The sequence below is a fragment of the Perca flavescens genome, chromosome 10, assembly GCF_004354835.1.
Source record: "Perca flavescens isolate YP-PL-M2 chromosome 10, PFLA_1.0, whole genome shotgun sequence".
NCBI classification, from domain to species: domain Eukaryota; kingdom Metazoa; phylum Chordata; class Actinopteri; order Perciformes; family Percidae; genus Perca; species Perca flavescens.
In genome coordinates this window covers 37,741,190-37,769,164 of record NC_041340.1, presented here as the reverse complement: position 1 = coordinate 37,769,164, position 27,975 = coordinate 37,741,190, and the positions used below count along the sequence as shown (strand labels likewise).

Sequence of the window (27,975 nt, the reverse complement as noted above, 5' to 3'; positions counted from 1 at the left end):
GGTCCAAGTGAACTGGTCTAAGCGCACAGTTTATGTCTTACAAAAAGAGAAACTTCTGCAATCATAATGTGTTTTTGTACATCTTACTTAATTGAAGTGCAGTGTGTAATTGTTCATTAACTCATTATGGAGACCTTATTAAAACACAGATCAGAGATCACAGATCCAGTTGTCGACTTTAACAAGGTCGACTGCCAAGGTATTGGTTTCTGCTTATTCCTAGCTCAGATATGCTTTCTTACTGTAAACTGTAAGTGATACTAAACACTTTGCAGATAGGCGTCCTGTATCATCACATTTCAACCATTAGGAAACTCTGCTTCCTAAACAAAAAAGATAGAGAGTCAAAAAAAGGCCACACACAGATTAAAAAAACAGTGGGCCAAGACAAATCATGTTAAACATGCTGAAAGATCAAGTAATGGTAGTATTCTGAATAATGTTATTCATGATATCAAATATATTTTTGGTAAAGCAACTTACGCAAAGCTACATGCACTAGACTAGGATTGGGAAGATGTCTGGGGCAGTATCAAACTGCTGTGTATATGTCCTCAACACCCACTGCTGAAAGCTTATGAAATCTTCTGCTTCCCTTTGAACATGAACAGGCATCATCACTGATTTTGAAGCAGAACACGTCCTAGGGAACATTATGATACAAGTTTAATATGTAAAAGTAAGAATAGGTTGTTCCTGGGAGAGAGTCATTGTACAAAGTCAATCATCAAAAGGCTTCAGTCTCAGAAAAAGCTCTTTCAAAGTTTTCAAGTGTACTAAGCTTCATGTTGTTTCTCTCCATCAGTTAACAACAAGCTGTTCTATCGTCTGCCCACTGCTTGTATGGCTGGCCAGACTCCGTTCAGTGGTTTTCTCCTGTTGTTAGCAGTTGTCGTCCTCCAGGACGTCTGGATGTTCCTCCCAGAACTGCTCTCCGATAATGTCACAGTGGTGGGCCTGCACCCTCCTCCTGCTGCGAGTCACGGCCACGTCTTTCTCTTCTTCGTTGGGAAGCTTCATGCGTTTGAGGACAGTTTCATCCCGCTGGACACAAAAAATGAGGAACAAGATTAGTGCAATTAAAAGCAACTTAAAGGAATAGTTCAACATTTTGGGAAATATCACTCTCATATCTGTCCAAAGACTCAGCCAGACTTCAGAAAGTCACTTCACTCGGCCAAGAAATAGTCCAGTCCAGTTTAAAGTCTTTATGCTAAACTAAGCTAACGGAGACATATGAGATTGGTTTCAATCTTCTTGCAAAAAACAAAAAGCTAATTTGCGTATTTCCAAAAAAAACTATTTCATTTAAATACAATCCTTCTTAAATACTTAAGTGCTATTTTAAATATTTTAAAAATTGCTACTGGTAACACATTTTTTTTTATTCTTGTTAATCAATAACAAAGCCACAATGCAATGCCATGTGTAGGTAACATATATGCAGCACTGTAATAATAATAATAATCATCACTTTTTGAGCAGGCAATAATTAATTTATTTTTATTTCATTTCACTAAAAGACTTTAAAGTTACATTTGTATTCCTACATAGTGAACAGTTTGTCACCTTTATTTATTGTCAAGCTACATTATTTGCATTTGTTAATGAGGTATGAGCAGGGACCCATTGAGAAGTTTATCTCTTGATGCATTCAGAACACTTTAAAAAATTAGCTGCAGAATGGCAAATATTTGAATGCAAGACATAAGACTGCCAATGCAGCGCTTTTCAGCAGCTGAGTATCAACCATCAGATGTTGGGAGTTTTGAAAGTGGAACCTGCAAGTTAGTGGACCACATAGCTATGAAAAATAGAAACACTACAATATAGACAACTACATTTGTGAAGCCAGGAATAACAAAGCAGTACATGAACATGCACAGAAGACATTTCAGTAGGGCTGCAGCTATCGATTCTTTTTGTAATCGATTAATCTAGCACTTTATTGATGGATTAATTTTTTTTTGTGTTTTTAAACAACCCAAACTAGGGAAAAAAGCAACATTTTCGAAAAAAAACAACATTTGTATTGCCTACATTGCTTACAATATCATCTCACAAAAACTAAACATATTAAGTGCATCTAAGTGCCATATTACATTGTTTTTAAAGAATTATTTTTTTTCAAATGATATCAACCTCAAACTAAGGCATACATTAAACATACACAAACATTACATTAAGTTGTGCAACTTAACTTTCAGAACTACAAGTTTCAACCTGAGACTGATCTGTATATAGGCCTATATGTAAATATTAGTTATACTCAACCTATTTTTATTTATATATTTGTTTATAATGTCACACAGCTCTGTTACACTTAAGCTATTAGGTCGTTGATCAGCTGTTTCTCTGTAGAGAGAGAGAGAGAGAGAGAGAGAGAGAGAGAGAGAGAGAGAGAGAGAGAGAGAGAGAGAGATGCGCAACAATCAGCTGTTTTTCCGAAGGGATAGCCAACGCGTCAGCTCTTTAGTTCGTCGTGGTCACCACTACATATTTCTTAATAGAGTTTAGATTCTCTGCCCGAGCCAGAACCGGGCCGGGCCAATTTTATACGCTGCTATGATCGGGCTGGGCCATGCCCTTGATCAAGCATTTTTTTAATCATTACTTTATTAGCCCTATTCGGTGGGGAGCAAGCTATGCCACTCCAGCTTCTCCCGTAGCTCTGGGTGTATGTCCTGCACTGACTTGAGTGTGCCGATATCGTGTCGTCCCCCCTCTGCAGCACTGTTGTCAGCTAGTGCGTCAGCATGCAGACCATGGCGAAGGACCATATTCATTAGGTAGAAAGTCTCCTACAGTATATGGTTCCAGGGCTTTGATTATGTTGCTGCCTTGATCTGTTCCCCACACTATTCGGCTGAGGGAGCTTATAGGGTTGAGGTTTTTTTTTTTACGTTTCTTCATTCTGATCCATTCCATTCTGAATAAACAAACAGCGCAGTTTATGTGCTTCGTCCTTGTTGCATTACCGGTATTCATTAAGATAATTCTAAACAGATTTCTGTAGTTCAAAAAACTCTAAATTGTAGTTGAGAACGTCAGTTATAATGGCCCACGTATTAAAAACATTGTCGGGTTTAAATCGGGCTCTGGCACATCATTCCAGTTAATGTGTTGGGCCGGGCTCGGACACAACATGCACGGGCTCGGGTAGGGTCGGGCTTAATTTTTTGAGCCCGATTTAAGCTCTAATTGTTAAATGATAGGTCACACCTTGAAAAAATGGAGGTCTACATACTGACGTGCTGACGTTTATGGTAAGCATATTGTCTCACTTCCAGTGTTCCCGGGTTACGAACGCTAGTTTCCTGCCCCAGCAAAAACGTACTCAACTCTGCTTTATTGTTTAATTTAGCGGCTATTTGCCTGGTTTGCATTTAAACTACTCCAGTTATACTCAAGCACTTGTAGTTCTCTTCTCTTACAGCGACTGCCTCGCTGATTATTAAAACGCTGTTAGCTACTTTAGCTTAGCCATTAGCAATGGCTAATTCCTCCCCCTCTCCTGCTCTCCCTTGCTCTGTGTGTCAGCTATTCCTCTGCCTCCTTTAGTGATAAATATATGTAAGGTAGTAGCCTTAAGTAGGCCACTAGGCGGCGCTGTTGCCATTACTAAAACAGATGCAATTCAGCATTTTTTTGCTTTTTTGTACCTTACGAGATGCTGTAGTTTACACTTGATTTGTGTAGGCCGCCATGTTCGTTAAAAACTGTGTGTCCTACGTTAAGGTAAGCAGCTTAATCGGTGGAGTATACTATAAAAGTGTAAATATGTACATTGATAACCACCCACTCAGCCCATTTGTTCACATGTCGCATATTTAAGTGTGAAGTTACCATTTGTAGGGTCAAGTACTGCAAATTCGTTTTTTTATTTACTGTACAAATTGAGTTGGGGTTAAACTATTGTGGCTATCCGGTGGGCTTACGTTAGCTGACGGATGAATCTACATTTGCGATGACTTGGTGGTTTATTTAATAATTCAGTTTTATGTGGCAAACCTATTCTTGTTAGGGTGCTATATTTAATTTAGCTTTGTAGAACTATTTATTTTACACTATTATTTTTATGTTGGCTTGTTTGTTTTGTGGATTCATTTCTAACTGGAAAAAAAACTGTGTGTCCTACGTTAAGGGGATGATGAAACCAGCCTTCTCTGTGACAATAAATCCTGATGGTCTCAGCCACAATCTTCAACCCAGCATCCCGTGCCTCCTTCTCTCTGCACTTCACCCCTAACACTTCCTGCTTCCTGCTTCTTACAGTGCAGATGCTCTATTGCTTGCTCCTGCCTCTGCTTGCATATTTCTGCTGATAATCTTGCTTTTCCTCTGAGAGAAACTATGAGCAGCGGCTCTTGGATACTTATAAATCACTGGACTATACATTTTTTGTAGACATAGTAGGCTATTGTCATATTTGAACATTTTTCTGCGTGAGCATGGCCTACCAATAGCTCAAGCCTGTCCTAAAGTGACTGTAGCTAAAGCTAATTAGCAGCAAGATGCCACCCTTCTCCATAGAGGACTACTACAAACTCCTTCAGAAGATTGCAGTTCTGGAAACCAAAATGTACCGGTTAGAAGTAAATATGGAAGTGAACGGATCATGTGGAAATGACACCACTTTACCAGTGACCCAAAACAATGGACAAAAGCATGCTAACACACGGCTAACTAGCACCAGCAAGACCACAAAGAAACAGGAGGGCTGTGGAACGGATAATAAATCAACAAGTGGCAGTCCTCCCTGGAACTCTTTTGGTGCAAAGCCTAAGAGTAAATCATTTTCCTGGGAAATGGGAGGACGACTAACCGGCAGGACACAGCGCCCTGAGATTTGTGATATGACCGGCTGGCCTGTATTATCATCCAGGCAGAGCACCTCTTCAACCCCTGTACTTAGTAGGACACAGTCGTGGACAGCTGCAAAAGGGAAAATCAGCAACAAAATGCCTCCCCAACAACTGAGTGTGCAGGTGAAGAACAGATTTGCTCCTCTGCTGCAGGACCCTGGACATGACCTGGATTACGTCTCATCGTCACACAGCAGGGTAAGGACTGAGAGCAATTCTAAAAGTAAAAAGCTACAGGGAAAGCTAATGACTGGGCCCCAAACTCTGATTGTGGGTGACTCTGCTGTGAAAGATATAAAAAGCAGTAAAAACACCAAAATACTCGGTTTTCCCAAAGACATGGTGTCTGACTTGGCCCAAAGAATCCCAGATATCGTAGCAGCACACCCAACTGTGAAGAACATTATACTGCATATAGGGTCAAATGATGTTGTAAAGCAAAAGTCTGAAGTGCTGAATCGTGACTTTATGAATCTGCTGAACACAGTCAGCTCCCTAAACGCAAAGGGTGTTTGTCAGTGGCCCTATACCGCCAGTCAGAGGAGGAGCTGAGAGTTTCGGCAGACTGTTGGCACTGAACAGATGGCTATCAATTGCGTGTACCAACAACCATTCTATGCAGTTCATTGACAATTTTAACATTTTCTGTGGCTGCAGACATCTTTTTAAAGCAGATGGACTATTCCTTAACAAGCCAGGAGTAAAGCTGTTCACCTCTAGCCTACTTTACTTTCTGCACCACACATCTGCTCCCTTGGCCAAGGACACGAGACAAGATGAACCAAAACAAGAGGAAGACACAACAAAGTGCGGCAGTGAGCCACCACAGCCCCCACCTGAGCAAAGATTTGACCATGGGAGACCAAAGACCGGAGATGAGAAATCTCAACTCCCCCGTCTCACCCGTCCAACACTCCTCAAACCCTTTGACAACCACGAAAAGCTTTGAGGACCTCTTTAAGGATACGTCGCTCTCCCCTCTTTCCCCCATCCCCATGTTGGAGTTCACTGACCAGATGAAGCAGCTGGTAAATGCTGGAACCAAGTATGCCCCCCTTCCTTCTCCCATCGTAAAACGCCAGGCACCTCTGCCCCCTCAAGGACGGCAGTTAACTCCTTCTCCCCAAACTGATAAGGATGCTTGTGTGCATAATGCAGTAAGCATTAACTGATATGGGCCGGGTCCAGGCTGCATGCCTAGTAGCACTCATGACTTTTTCCAAGACAAGCCTGGGCCCTGCGTATTAGATTCTTCCACAATTTATGTTGTGATAGGTAATAGAAAAAGAATGGTGAATAAGCACGGAACTGCAAACTTTGCAAATTTAGCATCCATTCCTCGTCAGCCACAGTCTTGTCCCAAAAAATGAAAACGCACTAACACTAGCACTACTAAACGTTAGGTCTTTGGCGGGAAAATCATTTTTAATCAATGATTTTATTATCAACCACAATCTTGATTTTATGTTTTTAACTGAAACCTGGTTGGACCATAATAACAGTGCTGCTGTTCTCATTGAGTCAGCCCCCCCTAACTTCAGTTTTATGAGTGAGAATAGAGTGAATAAGAAAGGAGGTGGAGTCGCCATTTTGTTTAATGACTCATTCCAATGTACGCAAATATCTTACGGAAATTTTGCTTCTTTCGAATATGTGGCTCTTCAGCTAAGATCCTCCCCTCAAGCTCTACTTCTAAATATCTACAGGCCACCTAAATACTGTGCAAACTTCTTTGACGACTTTACTGAACTGTTCTGAATCTGTATTAACTTTGACCGTGTAATTATTGCTGGTGATTTCAACATTCATGTTGACAACCCCCAGGACCGAGGGACCAAAGAACTGTGTTGAGTTTTTGAGAGCTATGGACTGACTCAGCATGTGACACAGCCCACGCACAATAAGGGGCACACTCTGGACTTGATTATCTCCAAGGGTCTGAACATTTCCAAGGTTGTGGTGACTGATGTGGCTCTCTCTGATCATTCCTGTGTTTTCTTTAACGGCACTATCTCTCTGCCCAAAAGTGTTCAAACAAAGTTAATCAGAAAACGGTATATCACTGAAAACACCAGTGAATCATTCATTCAGCTTTTCTCCTCTACACCCGCCCTCACTGGGGCCTCAGTCACTGAGCTTGTAGATAATTTCAACTGTAAAATTACGAATGTTATTGATGCTATTGCTCCCACTAAGGTCAAAGCTGTCTCTGGTAAGAAAAGATCTCCATGGAGAAATGTTATAGTTGTAAGAACAGAAAAAAGAGAGTGTCGAAAAGCTGAACGCAGTTGGCGAAAATCTAATCTCCAAGTCCATTATAACACTTATAAAGAGAGACTTCGCATTTATAATATGGAACTAAGGAATGCAAGGCGGTCCTTTTTCTCTGACATTATTGCCAGAAACAATAATAATTCACGTGCCTTGTTTGCTACTGTTGATAGATTAACAAACCCTCCAGTACCAATAGCATCTGAACTGTTGTCTTCCAAGGCTTGCAATGACTTTGCCTCCTTCTTCACAGACAAAATTCAGAAAATTAGACAAACAGTCAGTGCTTCCATATCAAGTACAGGATATGTGTTGTCACAATGTGCACGCAAAATAAATTCCAACATGACACAATTTCATACGATCAACCTTAAAAACCTGGAGGACATTATACAACATCTGAAAACCTCCTCCTGTTGCCTTGATATTCTACCAACGGGTGTTTTCAAAAATGTTTCGAAATTGTTTGGCTTCTGATCTTCTACAGATTGTAAACACATCTCTGCTCTCAGGTATCTTCCCACAGGCCCTGAAAACGGCATTCATCAAGCCACTCCTAAAAAAGAACAATCTAGACACGACACTAATGAGCAACTATAGGCCAATATCAAACCTTCCATTTTTAAGTAAAATCATAGAAAAAATGGTTTTTCAACAACTCAACCTTTTCTTATCGCTAAACAACAGTTTTGATGCCTTCCAGTTAGGTTTTCGACCACACCACAGCACTGAGACGGCTCTTGTTAAAGTCTTTAATGACATCCACTTAAACACAGATAGTGGCAAAATTTCAGTCTTAGTATTACTTGATCTCAGTGCTGCATTTGATACGGTAGACCATGACATATTGCTTGACCGATTGGAAAACTGGGTTGGTCTTTCTGGCTCAGTACTAAAGTGGTTTGAATCCTATTTAAAGAATAGGGACTACTTTATATAGAACTACTATAGGTAATTATACATCTGAGCATACAAATATGACGTGCAGAGTTCCCCAAGGCTCAGTTCTGGGGCCTCTTCTGTTCAACATCTACATGCTTCCACTGGCTCAGATTATGGAAAACAACAAAATAAGTTACCATAGTTATGCGGATGACACACAAATTTACATAACCTTATCGCCAGGGAACTATAGCCCAATACAACAATTAATTATGTGCATTGAACAGATTAATGATTGGATGTGCCAGAACTTTCTTAAATTAAATGAAGAAAAAACGGAGGTGGTCGTTTTTGGAGCAAAAGAGGAACAATTGAAAGTCAGTGCTCAGCTTCAAACGACAATGTTAAAAACAACAGACAAAGCAAGAAATCTTGGTGTAGTCATGGACTCAGACCTACATTTTAAAAGCCACATTAACATAATTAAAAAATCAGCCTATTATCACCTTAAAAATATATCAAGGGCTAAAGGGCTTATGTCTCAGCAGGATCTGGAAAAACTTGTCCATGCTTTTATCTTCAGTAGACTTGACTACTGTAACGGTGTCTTTACAGGTCTCCCTAAAAAATCAATCAGACAGCTGCAGCTGATTCAAAACGCTGCTGCTCGAGTCCTCACTAAAACCAAGAAAGTGGATCACATCACTCCAGTACTGAAGTCTCTACACTGGCTTCCAGTGCCTCAAAGAATTGATTTCAAAATACTTTTACTGGTTTATAAATCACTAAACGGTTTAGGGCCAAAATACATTTCTGATCTGCTACTACATTATGACCCACCCAGACCTCTCAGGTCATCTGGGACAGGTCTACTTGTTGTCCCCAGAGTCAGAACTAAACAGGGGGAAGCAGCGTTCAGTTTTTATGCTCCACATATCTGGAACAAACTCCCAGAAACCTGTAGGTCCGCTGCAACTCTCAGTTCTTTTAAATCTAAGCTAAAGACCTATCTTTTTGATGTTGCTTTTCTTTAAATAATCTATTTTATTAACTTTAATTTCTTATACTGCACTGTAACTTTTATTCGTATACTGCACTATCAATTTTATTCTTGTCTTTTAATGTTTTTAATTTGTTTATTATTGTTTTTTAATTGTTTTCTAACTGCTCTTTAATGTTTTATGTAAAGCACTTTGAATTGCCCTGTTGCTGAAATGTGCTATACAAATAAAGCTGCCTTGCCTTGCCTAACATCTAACACAACACAACGCAGAGTATCGCAGCAGTGCAGTGGGTTACATCTTTGGTGCCGTGACCCGGATTGTGGAGCTCTGAGGCCCAGGACAGAGACTGGCAGTACTCCACAGAGGTCTGGTGAACTGTGTTCGGGAGAAGCCTATTTATGATCCTAATTTTAGGGACTGAATTAGGAAGTACTGTAGTGGAAGAACATCAACCCCTACCAGCATATCCTTTCAAGTACAGAATGAAACAGTAATGTGTTGCATGACGATCATCTTGGGACTTTTATCTGATTTTATTTGACTGAACCGCTCGTTACAGGGTTGTAGGCCAAATCTGGTGTTAGATTTTATCATCTAACCTGTCTTTGGTAACAATATTCATGCTAGCGTTTAAGGGTTATTCTTTAAGTTGAACAAAGAGATGCGTATTAGCAAATTTTCACTTTTTATGCATGTTTGATTGCTTGATAGTTGTGTTGCACGTGTCATTTTTTTATACTGTAGTAAGATAACAGTTTCACATACACACACATTTTTAAGTACAGTAGTAACAACTTGAATCCATGCAGCTACAGATTTGATACCAGTTGGGGCGTGTTGAATAACAGAAGGAAAGAAACACCTATAACCAGAAAAATGTTTAGTGACCACACAGACTCTGGAAGGATTGGAAGGACCCCCTGCAGCTGCCTTGAGCATTCAACCCTCCCCTGGGCCTGCAACAAGCCAACAACTGGACTCAAATAGAACCCAAGTCCATTATCTGAGTAAGGTGGCGGTGTCAGACACGGGCACAGTGATTCCACAGCAAATAGTGAGACCCAAACATACGAACCATGCCACCCAGTTTGCTGACCCACAACTGCACCACCACGATGATAACCATGCCTATAGGCATTACCCAGGACCTGAACTAGGCCCCCAGTCCACCTCACCGCCCCCAGTACTCTCACCTTACATTAATCACGCCAAGCCTTGCAGCCTTGCAGCCTCCCAGTTTTAATGTCGTTGCAGGTGCAAGACACCAGACAAACGGATCAGATTACAGCCTGCCAGCTATCACTTCCCCAATTGATGCTCCTGCACCCCGGACAGCAGTGCAGACTATGATGGGTGCTGCTGCCTCACCCCAAGCTAGTATCCACTGGCCCCCAACCCCACTGCCCCCTCGTAGCTTCCACCAACCCACCTTACCGGAAAGGCAAACTGGGCTGCAGCCCTCCATGAACCATCAAGCTGCCCCCTATCTCTCAACACAGGACATGAAGCCTAGTCCCCAAGGTTACACTGGCTATTCACTGTCTACCCCCCCGACCCAGGTCCCCATGCTAAGGTTTCAAACACCACAATCAATGAACACTATGACTAACCCCCCTTCTGTTGGACCGTTCCCCCAGAAGTTTACAGCACCAGCCCCTGTTTGCTCCCCCCAAGAGCCTAGAGAAGCAACCCCCATGCACCAACCGGCCACCAGAACATGGGGCCCCAACAGAAACATGCCTAGGCCCCTGAATGTGGCAAATAAAGCTTTTAGACACACAGTCCCTCTGCAAGCCCCCAACCCAGGGAATTTACCTACACCACACCACCAAACCATCATGTATCCTGATGACCACTCGCATACCATGCTTCCACCTCAATCCTCAAGGCCATGGCAAACACAGGAATGTACTTGGTTTCTGACAAGATGGCGCCGGTGTCTATGGCTTCCCGTCTGCTAGATCGTTAGCAAACAAAACTTTTATCTTGAAGGATTTTCGCGTGATTTGGATTTTCTTTGTGTAACGGAAACTTGGATTCCGGTGGGTGAGTCGAGTGCTTATTGTGAACTTTTATCAATTGACTGTTCATATTTTAGCTCTCCGAGGACGTCAGGTTGTGGAGGACTGGCAACGATTTATAAATCAAATTTTAAGTGTAAACAGTTCACTCTCGCTGTATCCTACCCTTCCTTTGAGGTAAATTTGTTTGAACTGAGCGGTGCATTTCCAGTGTTTTGTGCACTCGTATACGGGCCACCCAAATACAACAAGGATTTCATCAATGACTTTTCTCAGTTTTTGGCTGAGTTAGTGCCAATGTATGACTGTCTCCTTATAGTAGGAGATATATAATATCCATGTGTGCTGTCCTGAAAAGTCAATGGCAAGAGCCTTTTTGGATGTTATTGAGTGTTTTAATCTTGTACAGTGTGTATTTGGTCCCACGCAGGAACATGGGCACACTCTTGACTTGGTTTTAACTCATGGCTTAACTGTTTCAAATCTTGAAGTCTGTGATGCTTTTTTTTCAGACCATATGCCTGTGGTATTTGAAATTTCTCTTTCTTGTGTTGTAGTTAAACCGTGGTTATCCCTTCCACCGCTGCTCATTTTTCCTCTGTTTTTAATTTTAATTAGGGCCCGAGCGCCGAAGCGGCCATATGAAACTTGGTACACATATGTAACATGTCAAGATGTACAAAAAACTTCATTAGAGCCATACCCTAAACCCAACAGGAAGTCCGCCATTTTGATTTCAAAGTTCAAAATTAGTGCAATATTGGCCATTTCCACATGTCGTACTTTAACGAACTCCTCCTAGAGATTTCATCCAATGGACTTCAAATTTGGTCTGTACCATCCCAACACCTTAACGATGAAAAGTTATTAAAAGAAAAACTTTTTGTCAGACGGTGTGGGCGTGGCGTGGCAGCCATTTTGAGTGTTTAGCGATGAACAAAGAAATTGTTGTAACTTGAGTGTACATTGTCGTATCTGCCCGAAATTTCTCATGATTGACAAGTGTCCAGGCCTGAGGACACCTACAGGCCAAAATTGACTTTTGGTCATAGCGCCCCCCGCTGGCAACAGGAAATCTGCCTTATATGACAAACATCATCCGATTTACATGAAACTTATAATGTGTGGTCTACATGTGATACTGAGCCGCCCCCTATACGTTAACCACGGCCACTTACGCAGGCCACGCCCCCTTTCATAACATTTGAACCGTTTAACGTAGAGTTTTGAGTGAGGTGTCATTGAACTCAGCAGAGAGTTCCTTCTTCATTGGTGATGGTTTGGCCCGCCCCCTATGCTTAAGCCACGCCCCTTTTCATAACATTTCAACCGTTTAAGGTATACCCTTGTGTGAGGCATCATTGAACTCAGCAGAGATTTCCTTCTTCATTGGTGATGGTTTGGCCCGCCCCCTTTGTTCAAGCCACACCCCCTTTCATACATTTTAATGTTATGGCAAGACTAAGGTATAACCTTATGTGAGGTATCATTGAACTCAGCAGAGACTTCCTTTTTAATTGGTGATGGTTTGCGGCGTCTGAGTGCCGCGCAAATGCACGGTCGCAAGGAGTGGAGTCCGCCGGTAACCCCGACACGCGCCGAGGCGCGAGGGCCCGTCCATTGCTGCTTGCAGCTTTAATTTAAATTGAATTAAATCTAGATCTGATCCTTGGCTGAATGGTGTCACTCGCGCTGCCAGACGTGAGTGCAGAAGGGCAGAAAGAAAGTGGAAGAGGGATAAATTACAAGTGTCATTTCAGCTACTCAGAGATAGTTGGTGTTCTTATCAAAAAATTGTAAAAGCTGAAAAGACAAAACATTTTTCTAACATTATTTCTTCTAATGGTCATAATCCGAGAGTTCTTTTTAATACTCTTAAAACTATTCTTAATGTTCCACAACTCCAGTGTTTGGAGAATCCATCAATAGTGTGTGAGGAGTTCCTTAATTTTTTTATCCACAAGGTGGAGAGCATTAGGGCCCTTATTGGGCCACCTCTGTATGACCCTGGTACTTTTGTAACCTGTTATGCTGTTTTGACTCAGTTTGAGCCCGTTAGTTTGCCTTTTTTGGAAAAAAACTATTGGTCAAATGAAGATTACTGGCTCTCCCAATGATGTGATCCCCCCACGTCTATTTAAAGAGGTTCTTCCTACTGTGGTGCCCTACATACTGGATATTGTTAATGCTAGCTTAAGTACGGGAGTCGTACCTATGACTTTTAAACATGCAGTTGTTCAACCATTGTTAAAGAAACCTGGCCTGGACCAGCTTCAATTCTCAAATTATTGGCCTATCTCCAAACTCCCTTTGCTCTCCAAAATTATGGAAAAAGTTGTTTATTTGCAACTGAGCAAATTTTTGACTGATAATTCTATAACTGAAGTTTTCCAGTCTGGGTTTAAGTCAGCCCACAGTACTGAGACAGCTCTGTTGAGGGTTTTTAATGACCTTTTTATGACTTCAGACTCTGGTGATACTATTGTTCTGCTGTTATTGGATCTCACGGCAGCATTTGATACAGTCGATCACCATATTTTATTGTCCCGGTTGGAGAGCTGTGTGGGCATTAAGGGGTTGGCCTTAGCCTGGATTATGTCCTATTTGGAGGGCAGAAGTTTTTCAGTCCAGGTTGGTGATGATGTGTCCTCTACGGCTCCCCTGTCGTGTGGAGTGCCTCAAGGGTCTGTCCTTGGGCCGCTACTTTTTTCATTGTATCTTTTGCCTCTTGGGTCAATTCTTAGAAATCACAATGTTTCGTTTCATTTTTATGCTGACGACTGCCAAATTTATGTACCACTAGGACAGTCAAAAGCTCTCTTGGAGTGTCTGACCGAAGTGAAAGCTTGGATGTCAATGAATTTTTTGTATTTCAATGAGAGCAAGACTGAGCTTGTGTTATTTGCTCCTAGTGACTCAGCAGCTATGACACCTGTTGACTTGGGTTGGTTAACTAGAGATATTAGCCCTGTGGTTACAAACCTGGGAGTCAAGTTGGATGGTCGCTTAATACTCGATGCTCAGATTGGTGCAGTGTTGAAGACCAGCTTTTTCCAGCTTAGGCAACTGGCTAAAGTGAAACCGGTTCTATCGCGACATGATTTTGAAATTTTAATTCATGCCTTTATTACTACTCGTTTAGATTATTGCAATGCACTCTACACTGGCATTAGCAAATCTAATATGGCACAATTACAATTGGTTCAAAATGCAGCTGCTCGTCTTTTAACTGGAACTCGAAAATTTTATCATATCACACCTATCCTCCAATCTCTCCACTGGCTTCCTGTGCATTTTCGCACAGATTTTAAAATTCTTTTATTTGTTTTTAAATGTCTGCATGATTTGGCCCCCAAGTATTTGTCCGATTTGATTGTACCCTATACCCCCTCTCGTTTGCTCCGGTCAGCGGACCAGGCACTACTGGTCATCCCTAAGACCAAACGTAAATCCAGGGGTGATCGTGCGTTTGCGGTGGCAGCTCCGAGACTCTGGAATGAACTGCCTTTGCACATCAGATTGACCGAGTCTCTTCCCGTTTTTAAATCTCGTCTTAAAACTCATTTATTTTCTTTGGCTTTTAACTCAGTTTGAGGGATGATTTTTGAGGCTGTTTTTCTTTTTAAAATTCTTTTGTATTGCTATTTTATTGTTCTATTGTGTCACTACTATATGTTATTGCTTATTTTAGATTGTGTTCAGCACTTTGGTCAACTATGTTGTTTTTAAAGTGCTTTATAAATAAAGGTGGATTGGATCCTCCATTCAGCCCACGCACTTGCTAACCCAGGATTCCCACAGACGACTTATGCTGGCTTCATGCAGACACATCAAGTCAAGAATGTGCAGGTGTTTAATGGTAACGCGGATAGCAAGATGCTTGTCGATGACTGGATACGTGACATGCAATATCTCCTGGAGGCTATAGAGCTGCCGACCCCCCTCCGCTTTTCCACGGTTGTGAGACACCTAAGCGGTGAAGCCAGAAAACTGGTGCTGAACTTACCCCCCCATGAACAGACCCCAGAGAATGCATTCGAGGAACTAAGGGCAGAATACAGTGAAACACGAGGCACCCTAGATCCACTGGCTGATTTCTATGAGTGCAGCCAAAGCCAGGAGAGGCCACACCCCCACCCTCCACCTTGCCCCCCCCCCCCTCTCTCTCTCCTCCTCAATAGCTACAGACACAGAAATGGCACATCCTAAGGAAAGCTCATCGTGAGACTGTCTCTAGTGGCTGTAATTTTGCACCATGGCTGAATTTTGGGAAAGAGACTTCAGATACAGTATTAGGGGACCACTGAGGCCTATATAAAAGCACCATGTCATGGGACCTTTAATAGTATTTCCGCAGAATCCTTTATTATCAGACGATTCTCTAATAACTTTCAAATTCTTACTACCCGACTATACACAATTAGATAAAAGCTTCTACACTAGATGCCTATCTGACAGTGCTATAGCAAAAAAAAAGAAGATATTCCAACAGCATTTACGACGACTTTAGACTCTGTTGCTCCTCTCAAAAAGAAGATGATGAAGCAAAGGAAACTAGCACCTTGGTATAACTCCCAAACTCGCAAATTAAAACAAATTTCATGAAAACTTGAAAGTAAATGGCGTTCCACCAAACTGGAAGAATCTCGTTTCGATTGGCAAAACCTATAGGAAGGCCCTCAGAAATGCCAGATCAGACCATTACTCATCACTAATAGAAGAAAATAAGAACAACCCAAGGTTTCTTTTCAGCACTGTAGCCAGGCTGACAGATAGTCACAGCTCTATTGAGCCATCTATTCCTCTAGCTCTTAGTAGTGACGACTTCATGAGCTTCTTTAATGATAAAATTATAACAATTAGAGATACAATTCATCACCTCTTGCCCTCAACTTCTAATAGTTCACCTTTAAACGCAGGGCTGCTAGAAAGAACGGCAAGACCTGACATATACTTAAGACTGCTTTTATCCTATAGACCTTCAACAACTACTGTTAAAGGTCTCTTCAGCTAAGCCATCTTATCGGGATGGGGTCTAACCATTGTCTGTTAGACCCCATTCCCACGAGGCTACTTAAAGAAGCGCTACCCGTGGTTAACACTTCATTACTAGATATGATCAATATGTCTTTATTAACAGGTTATGTACCGCAGTCATTTAAAGTAGCTGTGATAAAACCTCTTCTGAAAAAAGACACCCTCGATCCTGAGGTCTTAGCCAACTATAGACCTATATCTAACCTTCCCTTTCTCTCCAAGATCCTTGAGAAGGTAGTGGCCAATCAGTTATGTGATTTTCTACATAGCAATAGCTTATTTGCAGACTTCCAGTCAGGATTTAGAATGCATCATAGTACAAAGACGGCACTAGTGAAAATTACGTCCTTCTAACTGCTTCAGACAAAGGACTTGTCTCCGTACTTGTCTTAATAGATCTTAGTGCTGCATTCGACACTATTGACCATACCATCCTGCTACAGAGATTGGAACATTTAGTTGTCATTAAAGGAATTGCATTAAGCTGGTTTAAGTCCTATTCATCAGATTGATCTCACTTTGTTAATGTTAACGATAAATCCTCCAGGTACGCTAAAGTTAGCCATGGCGTTCCACAAGGCTCAGTGCTTGGACCAATTCTATTCTCCTTATATATGATTCCTCTAGGCAATATTATTAGGAAACATTCAATTAACTTTCATTGTTATGCGGATGACACCCAATTATACCTATCAATTAAGCCAGACGAAACCAGTCAGTTAACTAAACTCCAAGCATGCATCAAAGATATAAAAACATGGATGACCTACAATTTTCAGATGTTAAACTTAGACAAAACTGAAGTGATTGTGCTGGGCCCTAAACACCTCCGAAACTCATTATCCAAAGATATAGCTACCCTGGATGGTATTGCTCTGACCTCTAGCACTACTGTCAGAAATCTTGGAGTTATTTTTGATCAGGATTAGGGCTGAATGATTAATTGCATTTGCGATAATATCACGATATGTTAAAACGTGATTTCCTAATCGCAAAGGCTGCGATTTGGTCTCGATTTGATGACTCGCGAGAGCAAATCAGTCTGCACTACGCAGAGAAAGCATCAACTTAGCACGCTAACGCTACACTGTACCTTGAGCTGATCTCTGTCATTCAAACAATTCTGACTTGAAGTTTAAAACTTTTACAGCCATTTTAATAAAATGAATGGTTTTGCTCGGGCTCGAGTCCATACATGCAGTTAATGGATACAGGCACGCAGAACTGAAGGCTCGGTTGGCAACGAGCTAGCTCTGATTAGCGGTTAGCTCCGGTTAGCAGTTAGCTCCGTTATAAAGATATGGGTGGAGGAGCTACCACTGAGAGGGGTAACAACCAGACTGATAAATGACGGTTCGGGGAGCTTTCACAGCAACGTGGCCGCGGTGTTTCAACGGTTTTATTAGTACAGCTAATCCCACGGCAAGACCACCAGCAGCTAACGTAACGATAGCCTTTCTGAGCTATTGCAGTGTTGACGGTGTCATGCACACGGCACGCAACTTCACAAGGGGGAGGGGCTGGAGGCAGCTCCTCTCTGTGCACTGTAAAAAAATGTGTGTATGTATGTATATGTGTGTGTGTGTATGTATGTATGTATATGTGTGTGTATGTATGTATGTATATGTGTGTGTGTGTGTGTGTGTATGTATGTATGTATATGTGTGTGTGTGTGTATGTATTTATGTATAGGTGTGTGTATATATATATATATATATATATATATATATATATGTGTGTGTGTGTATATATATGTATGTATGTATATATATATGTGTGTGTGTGTATGTACGTATATATGTATGTGTATGTATGTATATATGTATGTGTATATATATGTATGTATATATGTATGCGTGTATATATGTGTGTATATATATATATGTGTGTGTGTATGTATGTATGTGTATATGTGTGTGTATATATATATATATATATATGTGTGTGTATATATATGTATGTATATATATATAATATGTATGTATGTGTTTTTACTTATTTAACTGTCTAGTGTGTAATTGTGTGTTGTTCATACTATACAATGATTTATTGTTTGTCTTTGTTGAATAATACAGAAGACAAAGAGCTTAAAAAAATAATCAAATATCGAATCGCAATCGCAATATTTAGGGAAAATATTGCAATTAGATTATTTTCAAAAATCGTTCAGCCCTAATCAGGATATATCCTTTAACGCCCACTTAAAACAAACCTCAAGAACAGCCTTTTTTCACCTGCGTAACATTGCCAAAATTAGGAACATCCTATCTCAAAACAATGCTGAAAAACTAGTCCATGCATTCGTTACTTCCAGGCTGGACTAATTGTAATTCCTTACTATCAGGTTGCCCAAATAAGTCCCTTAAGACTCTCCAGCTGATCCAGAATGCTGCAGCACGTGTTGTGACAAGAACTAAGAAAGGAGATCATATTTCTTCTATATGAGCTTCTCTGCATTGGCTTCCTGTAAAATCCAGGATTGAATTTAAAATCCTTATCCTGACCTACGAAGCTCTAAATGGTCAAGCACCATCATATCTAGAAGAGCTCCTAGTACCTTATTGTCCCACTAGAGCACTGCGCTCCCAGAATGCAGAGTTACTGGTGGTACCTAGAGTCTCTAAAAGTAGAATGGGAGCCAGAGCCTTCAGTTATCAGGCTCCTCTCCTGTGGAACCAGCTCCCAATTTGGATTCGGGGGGGAGACACCGTCACCACATTTAAGAGTAAACTTAAAACTCTCCTCTTTGATAAAGCTTATAGTTAGGGAGTGAAGAGTTGCAGCGTTCACCAAGACCGGCGGGGGAGGGTGTATAACTAAAGACACGGCACCCCTTCTCTTCTCTGCTTCTCTTCATAGTCGTTAGACTCATCTACCATATAATCAATGATATAATCAAAGTAGAGGGAGGCAGGCCAGTACAGCCCGATCCAGCAGGGGAGAGTTCTAGGCTGACCAGGCTCCTATCCTTAACTTGTCTCTCTTAATTATGCTGTTATAGTTTTAGACTGCCGGGGGACTTCCTTTGACACACTGAGCTTCTCTCTCCTCTCCCTTTCCATTTGTGTGCATCCATGTCCCAGAAATGCTTGTTACTAACCTAGCTCTGGGGAGCTTATTCCCCAGAGTCCATATGTATTCTTTTCGCCCAGCATGCTTCCTTGGATTAGGGTGGCCCCTAAATCATTGTTGCAGCCTGTCACCGTGGTCATGCTGCGCGCCCTGCTATGCCCTGTTACACCTGCTATGCCCTGCTACGTCCTGCTGCGTCCTACTACGCCCTGCTACACCTGTGACACCCTCAGGGCTCCAGACTAACTTTTTTCACTAGGAGCACAGTGGCCCCCTACTGAAAATTTCAGGGACGCAACCAGAAAATTTAGGGGCACACACCGTAAATCAACATGCTAACCAAATATTCACATTTCCACTAATTTCCACTGTATTACTAATAAATACTTTGATAATAGATGCTGTGCTGTTTCAAATTCAGTGTCACTTTTGAAGATGCAACATAGAAGGCACCATTGCTGTTATGACAGTAAACAAAATATTAAAAAAATATACCAACTCTGCTCTACATTTGACCTTAAAATTAAACATGTATTGTTTAGGCTACTACCCTTAGGGTTGGGTACCTTTTGCATCTGAACCAATATTGGTACAGATACCTGAAATTATGGTGCATTTTTTCGATACTTTCCCTCTGTAATTACAAAACAATTATTTCAGTTGTAAAAATAATTCCAAACCTATTTATCCTATGTACTTAGAACATTAAGTTATTTTATTAGAATATGTTACACTCTAAAGAAATTAAACAAAAATAAAACCCCTCCCTCTCTCCTCCCAAACTCATCCCTACAACCTATTAAATTAAATAATTATTCATTTTTTACTCACCGTAACTTGTTTAGCCTGTTGTATTTTCATTATGACCGTTTTCAATTGCTCTTTAATGTTTCAGGTAAAGCACTGAGTTGCCTTGTTGCTGAAAGGAGCTGTAGAAATAAAGTTGCCTTGCCTTACAACCTCAGCCTGTCAGTCAGTTCCCAGGGCACAGTTGCACACTGTTGAGCCTGCTGCTTGTCTCAGAGGAAGTATCAACAGCACTGTGACTGTTTTTAATATATAGCAGCAAACGCGGTCTGTGTGAAGTTTTTAAAAACTGTAACCATACTTGAAACCACTTTATCGGCATCACTCGCTGTGACAACAAAACAGCCGACGTAGTTTGTGCCGATCGCACCTCTGCGTGTGTGTGCGAGTGTCTGTGTTTGTGTCGGAGCACCGCTCTCTGTCAATTTTCAGAGAAGACAGATAAGCTTGCGCTTAGGCGCTCTGGTACCTACATTTAGACATTTAACGTGTAAAAAAAAGGGGGCAAATTTGCTGGTCGCACATGTGCGACTGGAAGTAAAATTCAGTCGCACACTCTCAAATTTTGGTCGCAAAATGTGACCATTTGGTCGCAGTCTGGAGCCCTGACCCTGCAGTGCCCTGCTATGTCATGAACTACTACAGCTACTAGTTCTAGTCACTGATCCATTATCTTTATTGTGACTATTATTGCCACTGTTCATCACACCCCCAACCGGCACCGTCAGACACCGCCTACCAAGAGCCTGGGTCTGTCCCAGGTTTCTTCCTGAGAGGGAGTTTTTCCTTGCCATTGTCACACTGAATGCTTGCTCTTGGGGGAATTACTGGAATTGTTGGGTCTTTGTAAATTATATTTTGTGGTCTAGAGCTACTCTATCTGTAAAGTGTCTTGAAATAACTGTTGTTGATATGAATTGATACTATAAATAAATTGAATTGATTGGAATTACTGAGAACCACAATATTTGTATGAAGTTGTATTGGTACTGTAAGTATATGATCAGTTTGACACTGTATAGTATGGCATGATTATATGCATGTTTAGTCCGGTCAGTTACCATTCCATATCCTACACCTAATGACAAAGACTAGGCTGAAATTTGATGTTGTAGTCTCTGGTGCTGCTGCCTGGCCTGTCATCAGATATGGGATTTAGGGTGCTAAATGGATCATAGAATATTGATGTGCCAGTATTTATATAAGCATGTCAGACAGTATGATAACAAATACATAGAGATACAGCTTTGTGATCCTTGTGATTTGTTCTTAGCCTTGAAGAAACTTAAAAAAAAATGGAAATGGTCCATTGATAAAGGAGATCTTTCTATTTGTGCTGACTGTTCTTCTACCACCGAATGTAAATAGAACTTGCGCATCTCAATAGACCTCCATTTTTTCAAGGTGTAAGCTATCACCTACGAATAGGTCTGTTGAGGTGCCCCAGTAGCTCCCCTGGTAGAGCGTGCCTCTAGAACGTTTGTGCTATAAAAGATTTACTAAGTGTACTAAGTGAGTTTTGCAGCTCACCTTTTCCCAGATGAGAGTAGTGCCTTTCCTGTGGAGGGCCGGTTCAGTGTTGTAGTTGATATCAAACTCAGAGAAAAGGATCTCATTTTTGTCTGCAGCTAATGTTCCCTGGGGGGAGACATAACACAGTTAGACGTATTCATGTCAATATTACAAAAATGTGCATATACAAAAATCAGCTCATACGACATGCCTCTCTGAGAAAGTTATCTTAACATCCACACCACCAACAAAACCATTCAAATGACCACACCAGCCACTGCTTCTATTCTTGTTTTGTTGTTTGAATGAGTAAATCCATCGATGGTATGATCTATAAGGAAGATGATCTTTGTCTTCTTTGGTATTTTTGTCCCTAAAGAAATGTTTTTAAAGTGATAAAAGGGAACTACGAAGCATGAAAGTTGGGCTGCGAATGATTCATGTTGCCCAAACATCCAGCTAGAATTACAATGTGTACAACTCGTCAGCTATCATTACTTCATCTGAGTTTCCCCTCAAAGCCCAGCGGAGAATGGAGAGACTTCCAGAGAACAGCTGTGGCAGTCAGTAGCAGTGGCATGTGTTCATCTCCAATAAGAATACGCCACAAGTAAATAATGTGGTGATCATGTGAATATGCACAAAAAATGGGTCATTTAAATGTAGTCACATGTATACATGCCACTGCATTCCACCCCGACATTCAGAACCAAGTCTTTGTGGCAACATAACTAATTCTAAATAGTTACTGTATATGATCAAAGTTTACATCACAAACACAAAATAATTTGCATTTAAGTTGCAACATGAATAACAAAGCTAAACCAGCAACAGTTTGGTCTGTTTATTTGCTAATACCTAATTAATCAATCAACTGACTGCTAATTTTGTCAATGATTAATTTCCTGTCTGATTTATCAGCTAATTCCTTCACCAAAAATCCTCTTTATCAATTGTTTGTCTTTTGAAGATCTCATTGTTATTCTCTGGTTCCTAGTCTGTTATGTATAGAAACACAATAAGTAGTGGTATTCCCCTTTAATATTATTAGAACATATAGTGTATAAATATATATATACACACACAAACACATTAATTAACTTAAGGTTGTGTTTTGCTCTCACCTTTAAGCGATCCTCTGCCTGGGCTGTGGTGAGTCCCCCCTTTTGTACTAAAGTCCAAAACACTGTGTTGTACAAATTATTTATGTGACCTGAAAGACCCAAAAACACAAAAACACAGTCTGCCATCTTTTCCCCTCGTCAGTTTAATACACAGATCCCTCTAGGAGTCAGACGCGTGACTTTGTAAAACAGTTAGAGCGCAGTAGGCACTTACAATCTGCCTGCCTCCAGCTGAGGTAGTCTCGGAGGTTGTGGTTGCTAGGATACAGGACCACACGTCCATCAAAGCCTGGGGGGTACAAGAGGGGCTGTTCCCCAAAAAACTCCTTCCAGTAAAACACATATGAAGAGGAGAACTGGGAGGCCACATGGGTCATGAGCTTACTGACAGAAGAGAAAGAGAGAGAAATAAATACATTTAAAAGATAAAATGCAACAAAACATAAGCAGCATTATATGGAGATGACAGTTTGGCAAAACCTTGGTACCTGGCTCGCCTTTTAAACCAGGTGGAGGTCCTCTTGAAAACAAAGCTGAACTCGTCACTTTGACCGTAAGCGATGACGATATCCTCGAGTTCTTCCATGACAGAGCGTGCACTCCGGCTCATCAGGCCCAAGGCTCTGTTGTCATTGGGCTTTGTAAACTCGTGCTGCTCTGCAAACCTGAAACAGAATGCACCAAGAAACTCTAAACAACAGAGAGAGGAATCATCATCACATAGACATGTGGAGCCTAAAGAGGAAACTCACTTGTGGAAGTTGCGCCCGTCCAGTCTCACAACAATGTAGCAGTTTCGTAGACACGTGTCATCGGTTTCAAAGTTGCGCACATACTCAAACTTGCTCTTGGCCATGTTGCTGGGAGCGGTAAAAAGACAGGCCAACGGTTTGATAACCCCAGACCTGACACGTCCACCAAATCTAAAAGCCTTTCCAATCAGCATGAGGGTACTCCTGAAAACAACACACACACACACACACACACTATATATATATTACACACATTCACAGCAGGTATGGAGTAGTCATATTTACAGCCAAAATAATCCAACAGAGAGTGTGGGTGGGCAGATCGATCCCCAAAGTATCAATACTGCTGATCTGAAGTCTGGTTTTGAGTAAGGATTCTAGTGTCAGTAGGATCTATCATCCATCCCGTGTTAGGGCACATGGACACTGCTGCTGGGTGGGTGTGTGTGTGTGTGTGTGTGTGTGTGTGTGTGTGTGTGTGTGTGTGTGTGTGTGTGTGTACAATGATGACATCTTTAGTTGCCTTCACATTTGTTAATTTACCATTAAAAACGGTCTCTTGTTCATTATTAAGTAATAACAGAGAATAGCAATAAGAAATGCATCATGTTAGCCAAATGATTTGGTGTTAATTGAAATAGATTCAGAAGTAGCCTATTAATGATGCATTCACCTCCTACTTCTCCCTCTACATGAAGACATATTAGCTGCTTTTAACAATCTAACCTTAACTAACGTTACTGTATGGTGACATCAAAGCCAATTTGAAAAATAAATCCAAGTCATTATGGAATAAACATGTCATACATTAGTTAGCTATTACTTAACTCCACGTGGATGACATCATGTGTGGTGTTATACAGCTAACGTTACAGTAACCAGCAAGTTAGCTAACGTTATTTCATCGTTAATATCTAGCCATTTCATTAGTTACACAAACACCGTTAATTGATTTAGTAGTATAATAAAGCTATCAACTTATAGCTACATTTATTCTGAGACAGTCACCTCACACACGCTGGTTTGAGTACAGTCCGTCAACGAATTATGTTGTAGTGATTCCGCAGATGCTACGAACATTGGTTCCGGAGCGCAAGTCTAAAACTAACAAACAATAAATTAAAAACAAATAGCTTATTGTTCTTAGTTGCTTGTTTGGCCCCCTGTAAAATCGATCATCAATTGATTATTGTGCCTGCTGCATCGGATAATTGATGAAGAAAAACAGATTTACATAGATCAACCTAATTATGTTTAGCGCCATCGTGTGGAAAAGGAAGGGCGAGTGCAATCAAAGATCGTGTATGAGTAAGAGGTTACGCTCATTACGCTAACACGTTTTACGGAACTTGTAGTCTAGATGAAGGCTGTTTCCTGTGGGAATTCTTTGAGTTTTCAAAGGATGTTTACATAAGTAGGCTATAACTATCAAACTATTACAGGATTTCCTTTTTGAAAACCACACAAAAATAACGCTTGAGGATTGAAACGCACCACTTGACTGACGTGCTCTAGTCTAGGATGTGTGACGGGTCTCTTGATACATGTGCAGAGTGAAAGCTCAGCCTGAAAAGACAGCAAATTACCCAGGATTCTTCGCTTCACCGTGAGCTCATCTGCGGCTGTTTAAAACATGGAGGAGAGGGAAAGAAAATGTGTAAAGTCAGACAGCAAAGAAAATGTATCTGCAACCTGCTCGAGTACACCATTAGTAGCGGAGCAGGAACCAGAGGCGGACAGTAAAGCTGGGGATGATGACGCAGATAAAATAGATGTCTGCTCTGATAACTTTGACCCTCTCTTGGCCTTGTACTCGCCCACTGTACGGATTCCTGTTCCAAATGTCAAAAGTTTCAACAATGTGGCAGCGTACGAGAGCTTTCTGAAAGGCGGCCGGGGCAGAGCCAAACCGGAGAATGTGGAGAAAAGGCGGCTAAAGGCGATGAAAGGGGCGGCGGACCCGGAGCGCATCGAAAGGCTGAAGAAGCTCGTTGTGAACAAACGGCCAGATGAGGAGGGGGAGAGCAGCGGGACACAGCGGAGAAGGAGGCACAAGCCCCAGAAAAATGTTTTGACGAGGATGCCCTGTAGGTTTAACCCCTACTGCTACACATCACAACAGTTAGCTGGGACTGACTTAGAAGGGTGTTAACATACTTTTATTGTATGCAGTATTAGGGATCAGTTTGGTAACAACACAACACAATTACTCAAATATAAGTTGTAATTCCGTCATAATATTTTTCATTTCAGACTGATACCTGACGTCATTTTTTACCTTTTTATTCCAGATCAATGTCCTGCTTTTCAAGTGGGAAACCAAACCTGTAGAATTCAACTGACTGAATTATTACCATGAAGCTGACATAACAGAATATAAATTTGTGTTGTTTGTGACCATTATTATTTTAAATAGTTGAGTTAAATGTAAGGTTGTTTTTTTTTTTTTCAGCCAAAGCTATTTAAAAATAGCTTAAGTCCCAGCCTACAGTCCAAACTCAGATATTCCATTCGCAGTGCTATGAATCTGCCAATAATTCTGAATCCTCATATTTCAGAAGCTGGAAGCAGTGAATATTTGTACACCATCTAAAAGTTCAAATCTAGTAGTAACTTTTGCATGTTTATCCTTATTTGGCAGAAATCTTTTGTGCTCCTTTCTGTAATGTATTGGTTGTAGAGACAGTTGTGTAACCTGCACGTCATGTGTTTTCTTCAGTATGTGAAGGCAGTCCGTTGGGGCAGTTGTACCGGTGTGTTGAGGAGAGGATACGAGTCAAAGTTCACATCAGGACCTTCAAGGGACTGAGGGGAGTGTGCTCTGGCTTTGTCGTGGCCTTCGACAAGTTCTGGAACATGGTGAGCTGCTCTCACACTCACTCTCATTCGGTTCTCACTTGACTCCGCCATATGTCCAACCTGAAACAATCCACAACATATATTATAATCAAGTTGGAAGTTGATGTTTTAAGATCGTGCTTTCACCATTTGTTTTTATTTGTCTTTTTCAGGCAATGGTAGATGTAGATGAGACATACAGAGAGCCTCTGCTTGGAGAGGCATTCTACCATGAAAAGGCCCTCACCATCTCACGGGTAGGCACTAGTTTTCAATGTATATCTGACTGAAATATGTGTTTTACTCTGTAATAGTCAGAGTAACAATCTGTGAAATGAATGTCATGTTTGATTTGGTGATGCCCAGAAAACTTCAGTTTGGATTAAAAAGCCAGTGACAAATAATTGCCACTGCAATCTATCTTCATGCTGCGATGGTGTGAGTAGTTTTCCACACAACAGCAGGGCACGGTGAAGTTTGTTACCTTGCTGAGGACTTGGACGTGTGCATCAAACTCTTCATCTTACTGTAGCTGCTCCTTCTTGTTTCGTTGCTCCCTGAAATATTTAAAACCAATCCGCTTTCTGACCATTGTCTTGTTTTGTAGACCTGTTTGATGAATGCTGTCTGTGCTTTTTGTGACTGCTTCACAATAAAAGCTGTCCCACCTTTATTATGAACTAGCAGCAGCAGTAGGAAATTGTGGTGTGTTTGCATTAGTAGTAATACAGCTCTGATGAGTGCATTGGCAGAGCCAATGCTGGATTGTATGCGTATGTTTCCTGCGTAGGCAGGTAATTTGGATCCTGTGCAGGCGCATCCCACAAGCAACACTGATTATTATATACAGAAGAAATTACATAATTTACATTTGTTGAACGGCTACTGCTGAATAATGCCATCCATAGATAGTATCAAAATGGGGTTTGATTTCTTAAAAAATAGAACCTACAGCTTTAAATTTAATCCACAAATGTTAATGTGACTGAGCTCTCTGTGCAGCTCTTTGAGAAGCTGAAGCTCCAGGAGAGCCCAGGAGGTGATGAGCCAGCAAAGAAGCACGAAGCCCAGGAAACAGCCAGCAAGCATCAGCCTTTGAACCCCAAAAGTACTCAAAAAAACCTGTCTGCTCACCCTACTAGCAAGAGATGGGACAGCAGTATGGAGTCGAAACTGTCAGACAAAATCAGACAGGACAAACGCAAAGTCTCGCTGAAGGCCCAGGGTCCGGAGATCTGTCAGAAGAAAGACTCCCAGATGTATGGCAAGGTCCACACACGCCACATCAACCAGCTTTTCATCCGGGGTGAGAACGTTATCCTGGTTAACCCACAGCCACTCTGACTCTCCTCTCTGTTTGATATGTACCCTGGATAAAAATGTGGGCTATGACCACAATCAATTTGATGCTGAACATCTGTAGAAATAGGTGTGAAATACTGTAGATGAGCTGCCAGAGATGTGATTGAATTGGATTCGGAGGAATCAAAAAACAACTGTTATATCATATTGATATGGAGGTTTATTTCTGCCCAAATAAGAAATCAGAAATCATCATGATTTTGAGAAATAAAAGCTTCTCAGTTCTAATTATAGTGATTTCTTGTCTTGTTTTCTTTTGTCTGACAGCCACTAAAGGAAATTTTATTTTGACACCGTTATGCCACAGCATTAATAACTGTTTGTGTTATGGTTATTACCCAGCAGGTGGCAGCATAAACACATTAGTGTCATCTGTGAGGCCATTGTCATCTCAAAGAGCTTGTCCCTTTATGTTGCTTTTCCCCGTT

At 41.2% G+C, this 27,975-nt stretch overlaps 2 protein-coding genes across 7 annotated transcripts; one reads left to right on the top strand and one right to left on the bottom strand.

Moving 5' to 3' along the window:
- Positions 1-8: 8 nt before the first annotated feature.
- On the bottom strand, positions 9-25,409 carry thg1l (tRNA-histidine guanylyltransferase 1-like). Of its 6 annotated transcripts, none has more exons than XM_028589592.1 (7): positions 24,934-25,409; positions 23,348-23,551; positions 23,084-23,260; positions 22,810-22,979; positions 22,596-22,684; positions 21,490-21,597; positions 9-1,044 (listed from the first exon to the last, which is right to left on the bottom strand). In XM_028589592.1, the coding sequence occupies exons 2-7, from the start codon at positions 23,539-23,541 to the stop codon at positions 883-885; spliced, it is 900 nt and encodes a 299-aa protein (XP_028445393.1). In that variant the 5' UTR covers positions 23,542-23,551; positions 24,934-25,409; the 3' UTR covers positions 9-882. The 6 variants fall into 6 exon arrangements, with proteins under 6 accessions (XP_028445393.1, XP_028445391.1, XP_028445394.1 ...); XM_028589590.1 differs by lacking the exon at positions 24,934-25,409 and adding an exon at positions 24,842-24,925; XM_028589593.1 differs by lacking the exon at positions 24,934-25,409 and adding an exon at positions 24,336-24,660 and having other exon boundaries at positions 22,596-22,657.
- On the top strand, positions 24,663-27,780 carry lsm11 (LSM11, U7 small nuclear RNA associated). Its single transcript, XM_028589587.1, has 4 exons — positions 24,663-25,434; positions 26,067-26,206; positions 26,359-26,442; positions 27,188-27,780. The coding sequence occupies exons 1-4, from the start codon at positions 24,981-24,983 to the stop codon at positions 27,527-27,529; spliced, it is 1,020 nt and encodes a 339-aa protein (XP_028445388.1). The 5' UTR covers positions 24,663-24,980; the 3' UTR covers positions 27,530-27,780.
- The last annotated feature ends 195 nt before the right edge of the window (positions 27,781-27,975 follow it).

Excerpts from the sequence above, each read along its gene's own strand:
- thg1l (XM_028589588.1), bottom strand. Across the intron at positions 23,261-23,347 it reads GACGGGCGCAACTTCCACAA|GTTTGCAGAGCAGCACGAGT; the intron begins GTGAGTTTCCTC and ends ATTCTGTTTCAG. Across the intron at positions 1,045-21,489 it reads CTACTCTCATCTGGGAAAAG|CGGGATGAAACTGTCCTCAA; the intron begins GTGAGCTGCAAA and ends TTTTGTGTCCAG.
- lsm11 (XM_028589587.1), top strand. The coding sequence starts at position 24,981 with ATGGAGGAGAGGGAAAGAAAATGTGTAAAGTCAGACAGCAAAGAAAAT. Across the intron at positions 25,435-26,066 it reads TGTTTTGACGAGGATGCCCT|TATGTGAAGGCAGTCCGTTG; the intron begins GTAGGTTTAACC and ends TGTTTTCTTCAG. Across the intron at positions 26,443-27,187 it reads AGGCCCTCACCATCTCACGG|CTCTTTGAGAAGCTGAAGCT; the intron begins GTAGGCACTAGT and ends CTCTCTGTGCAG.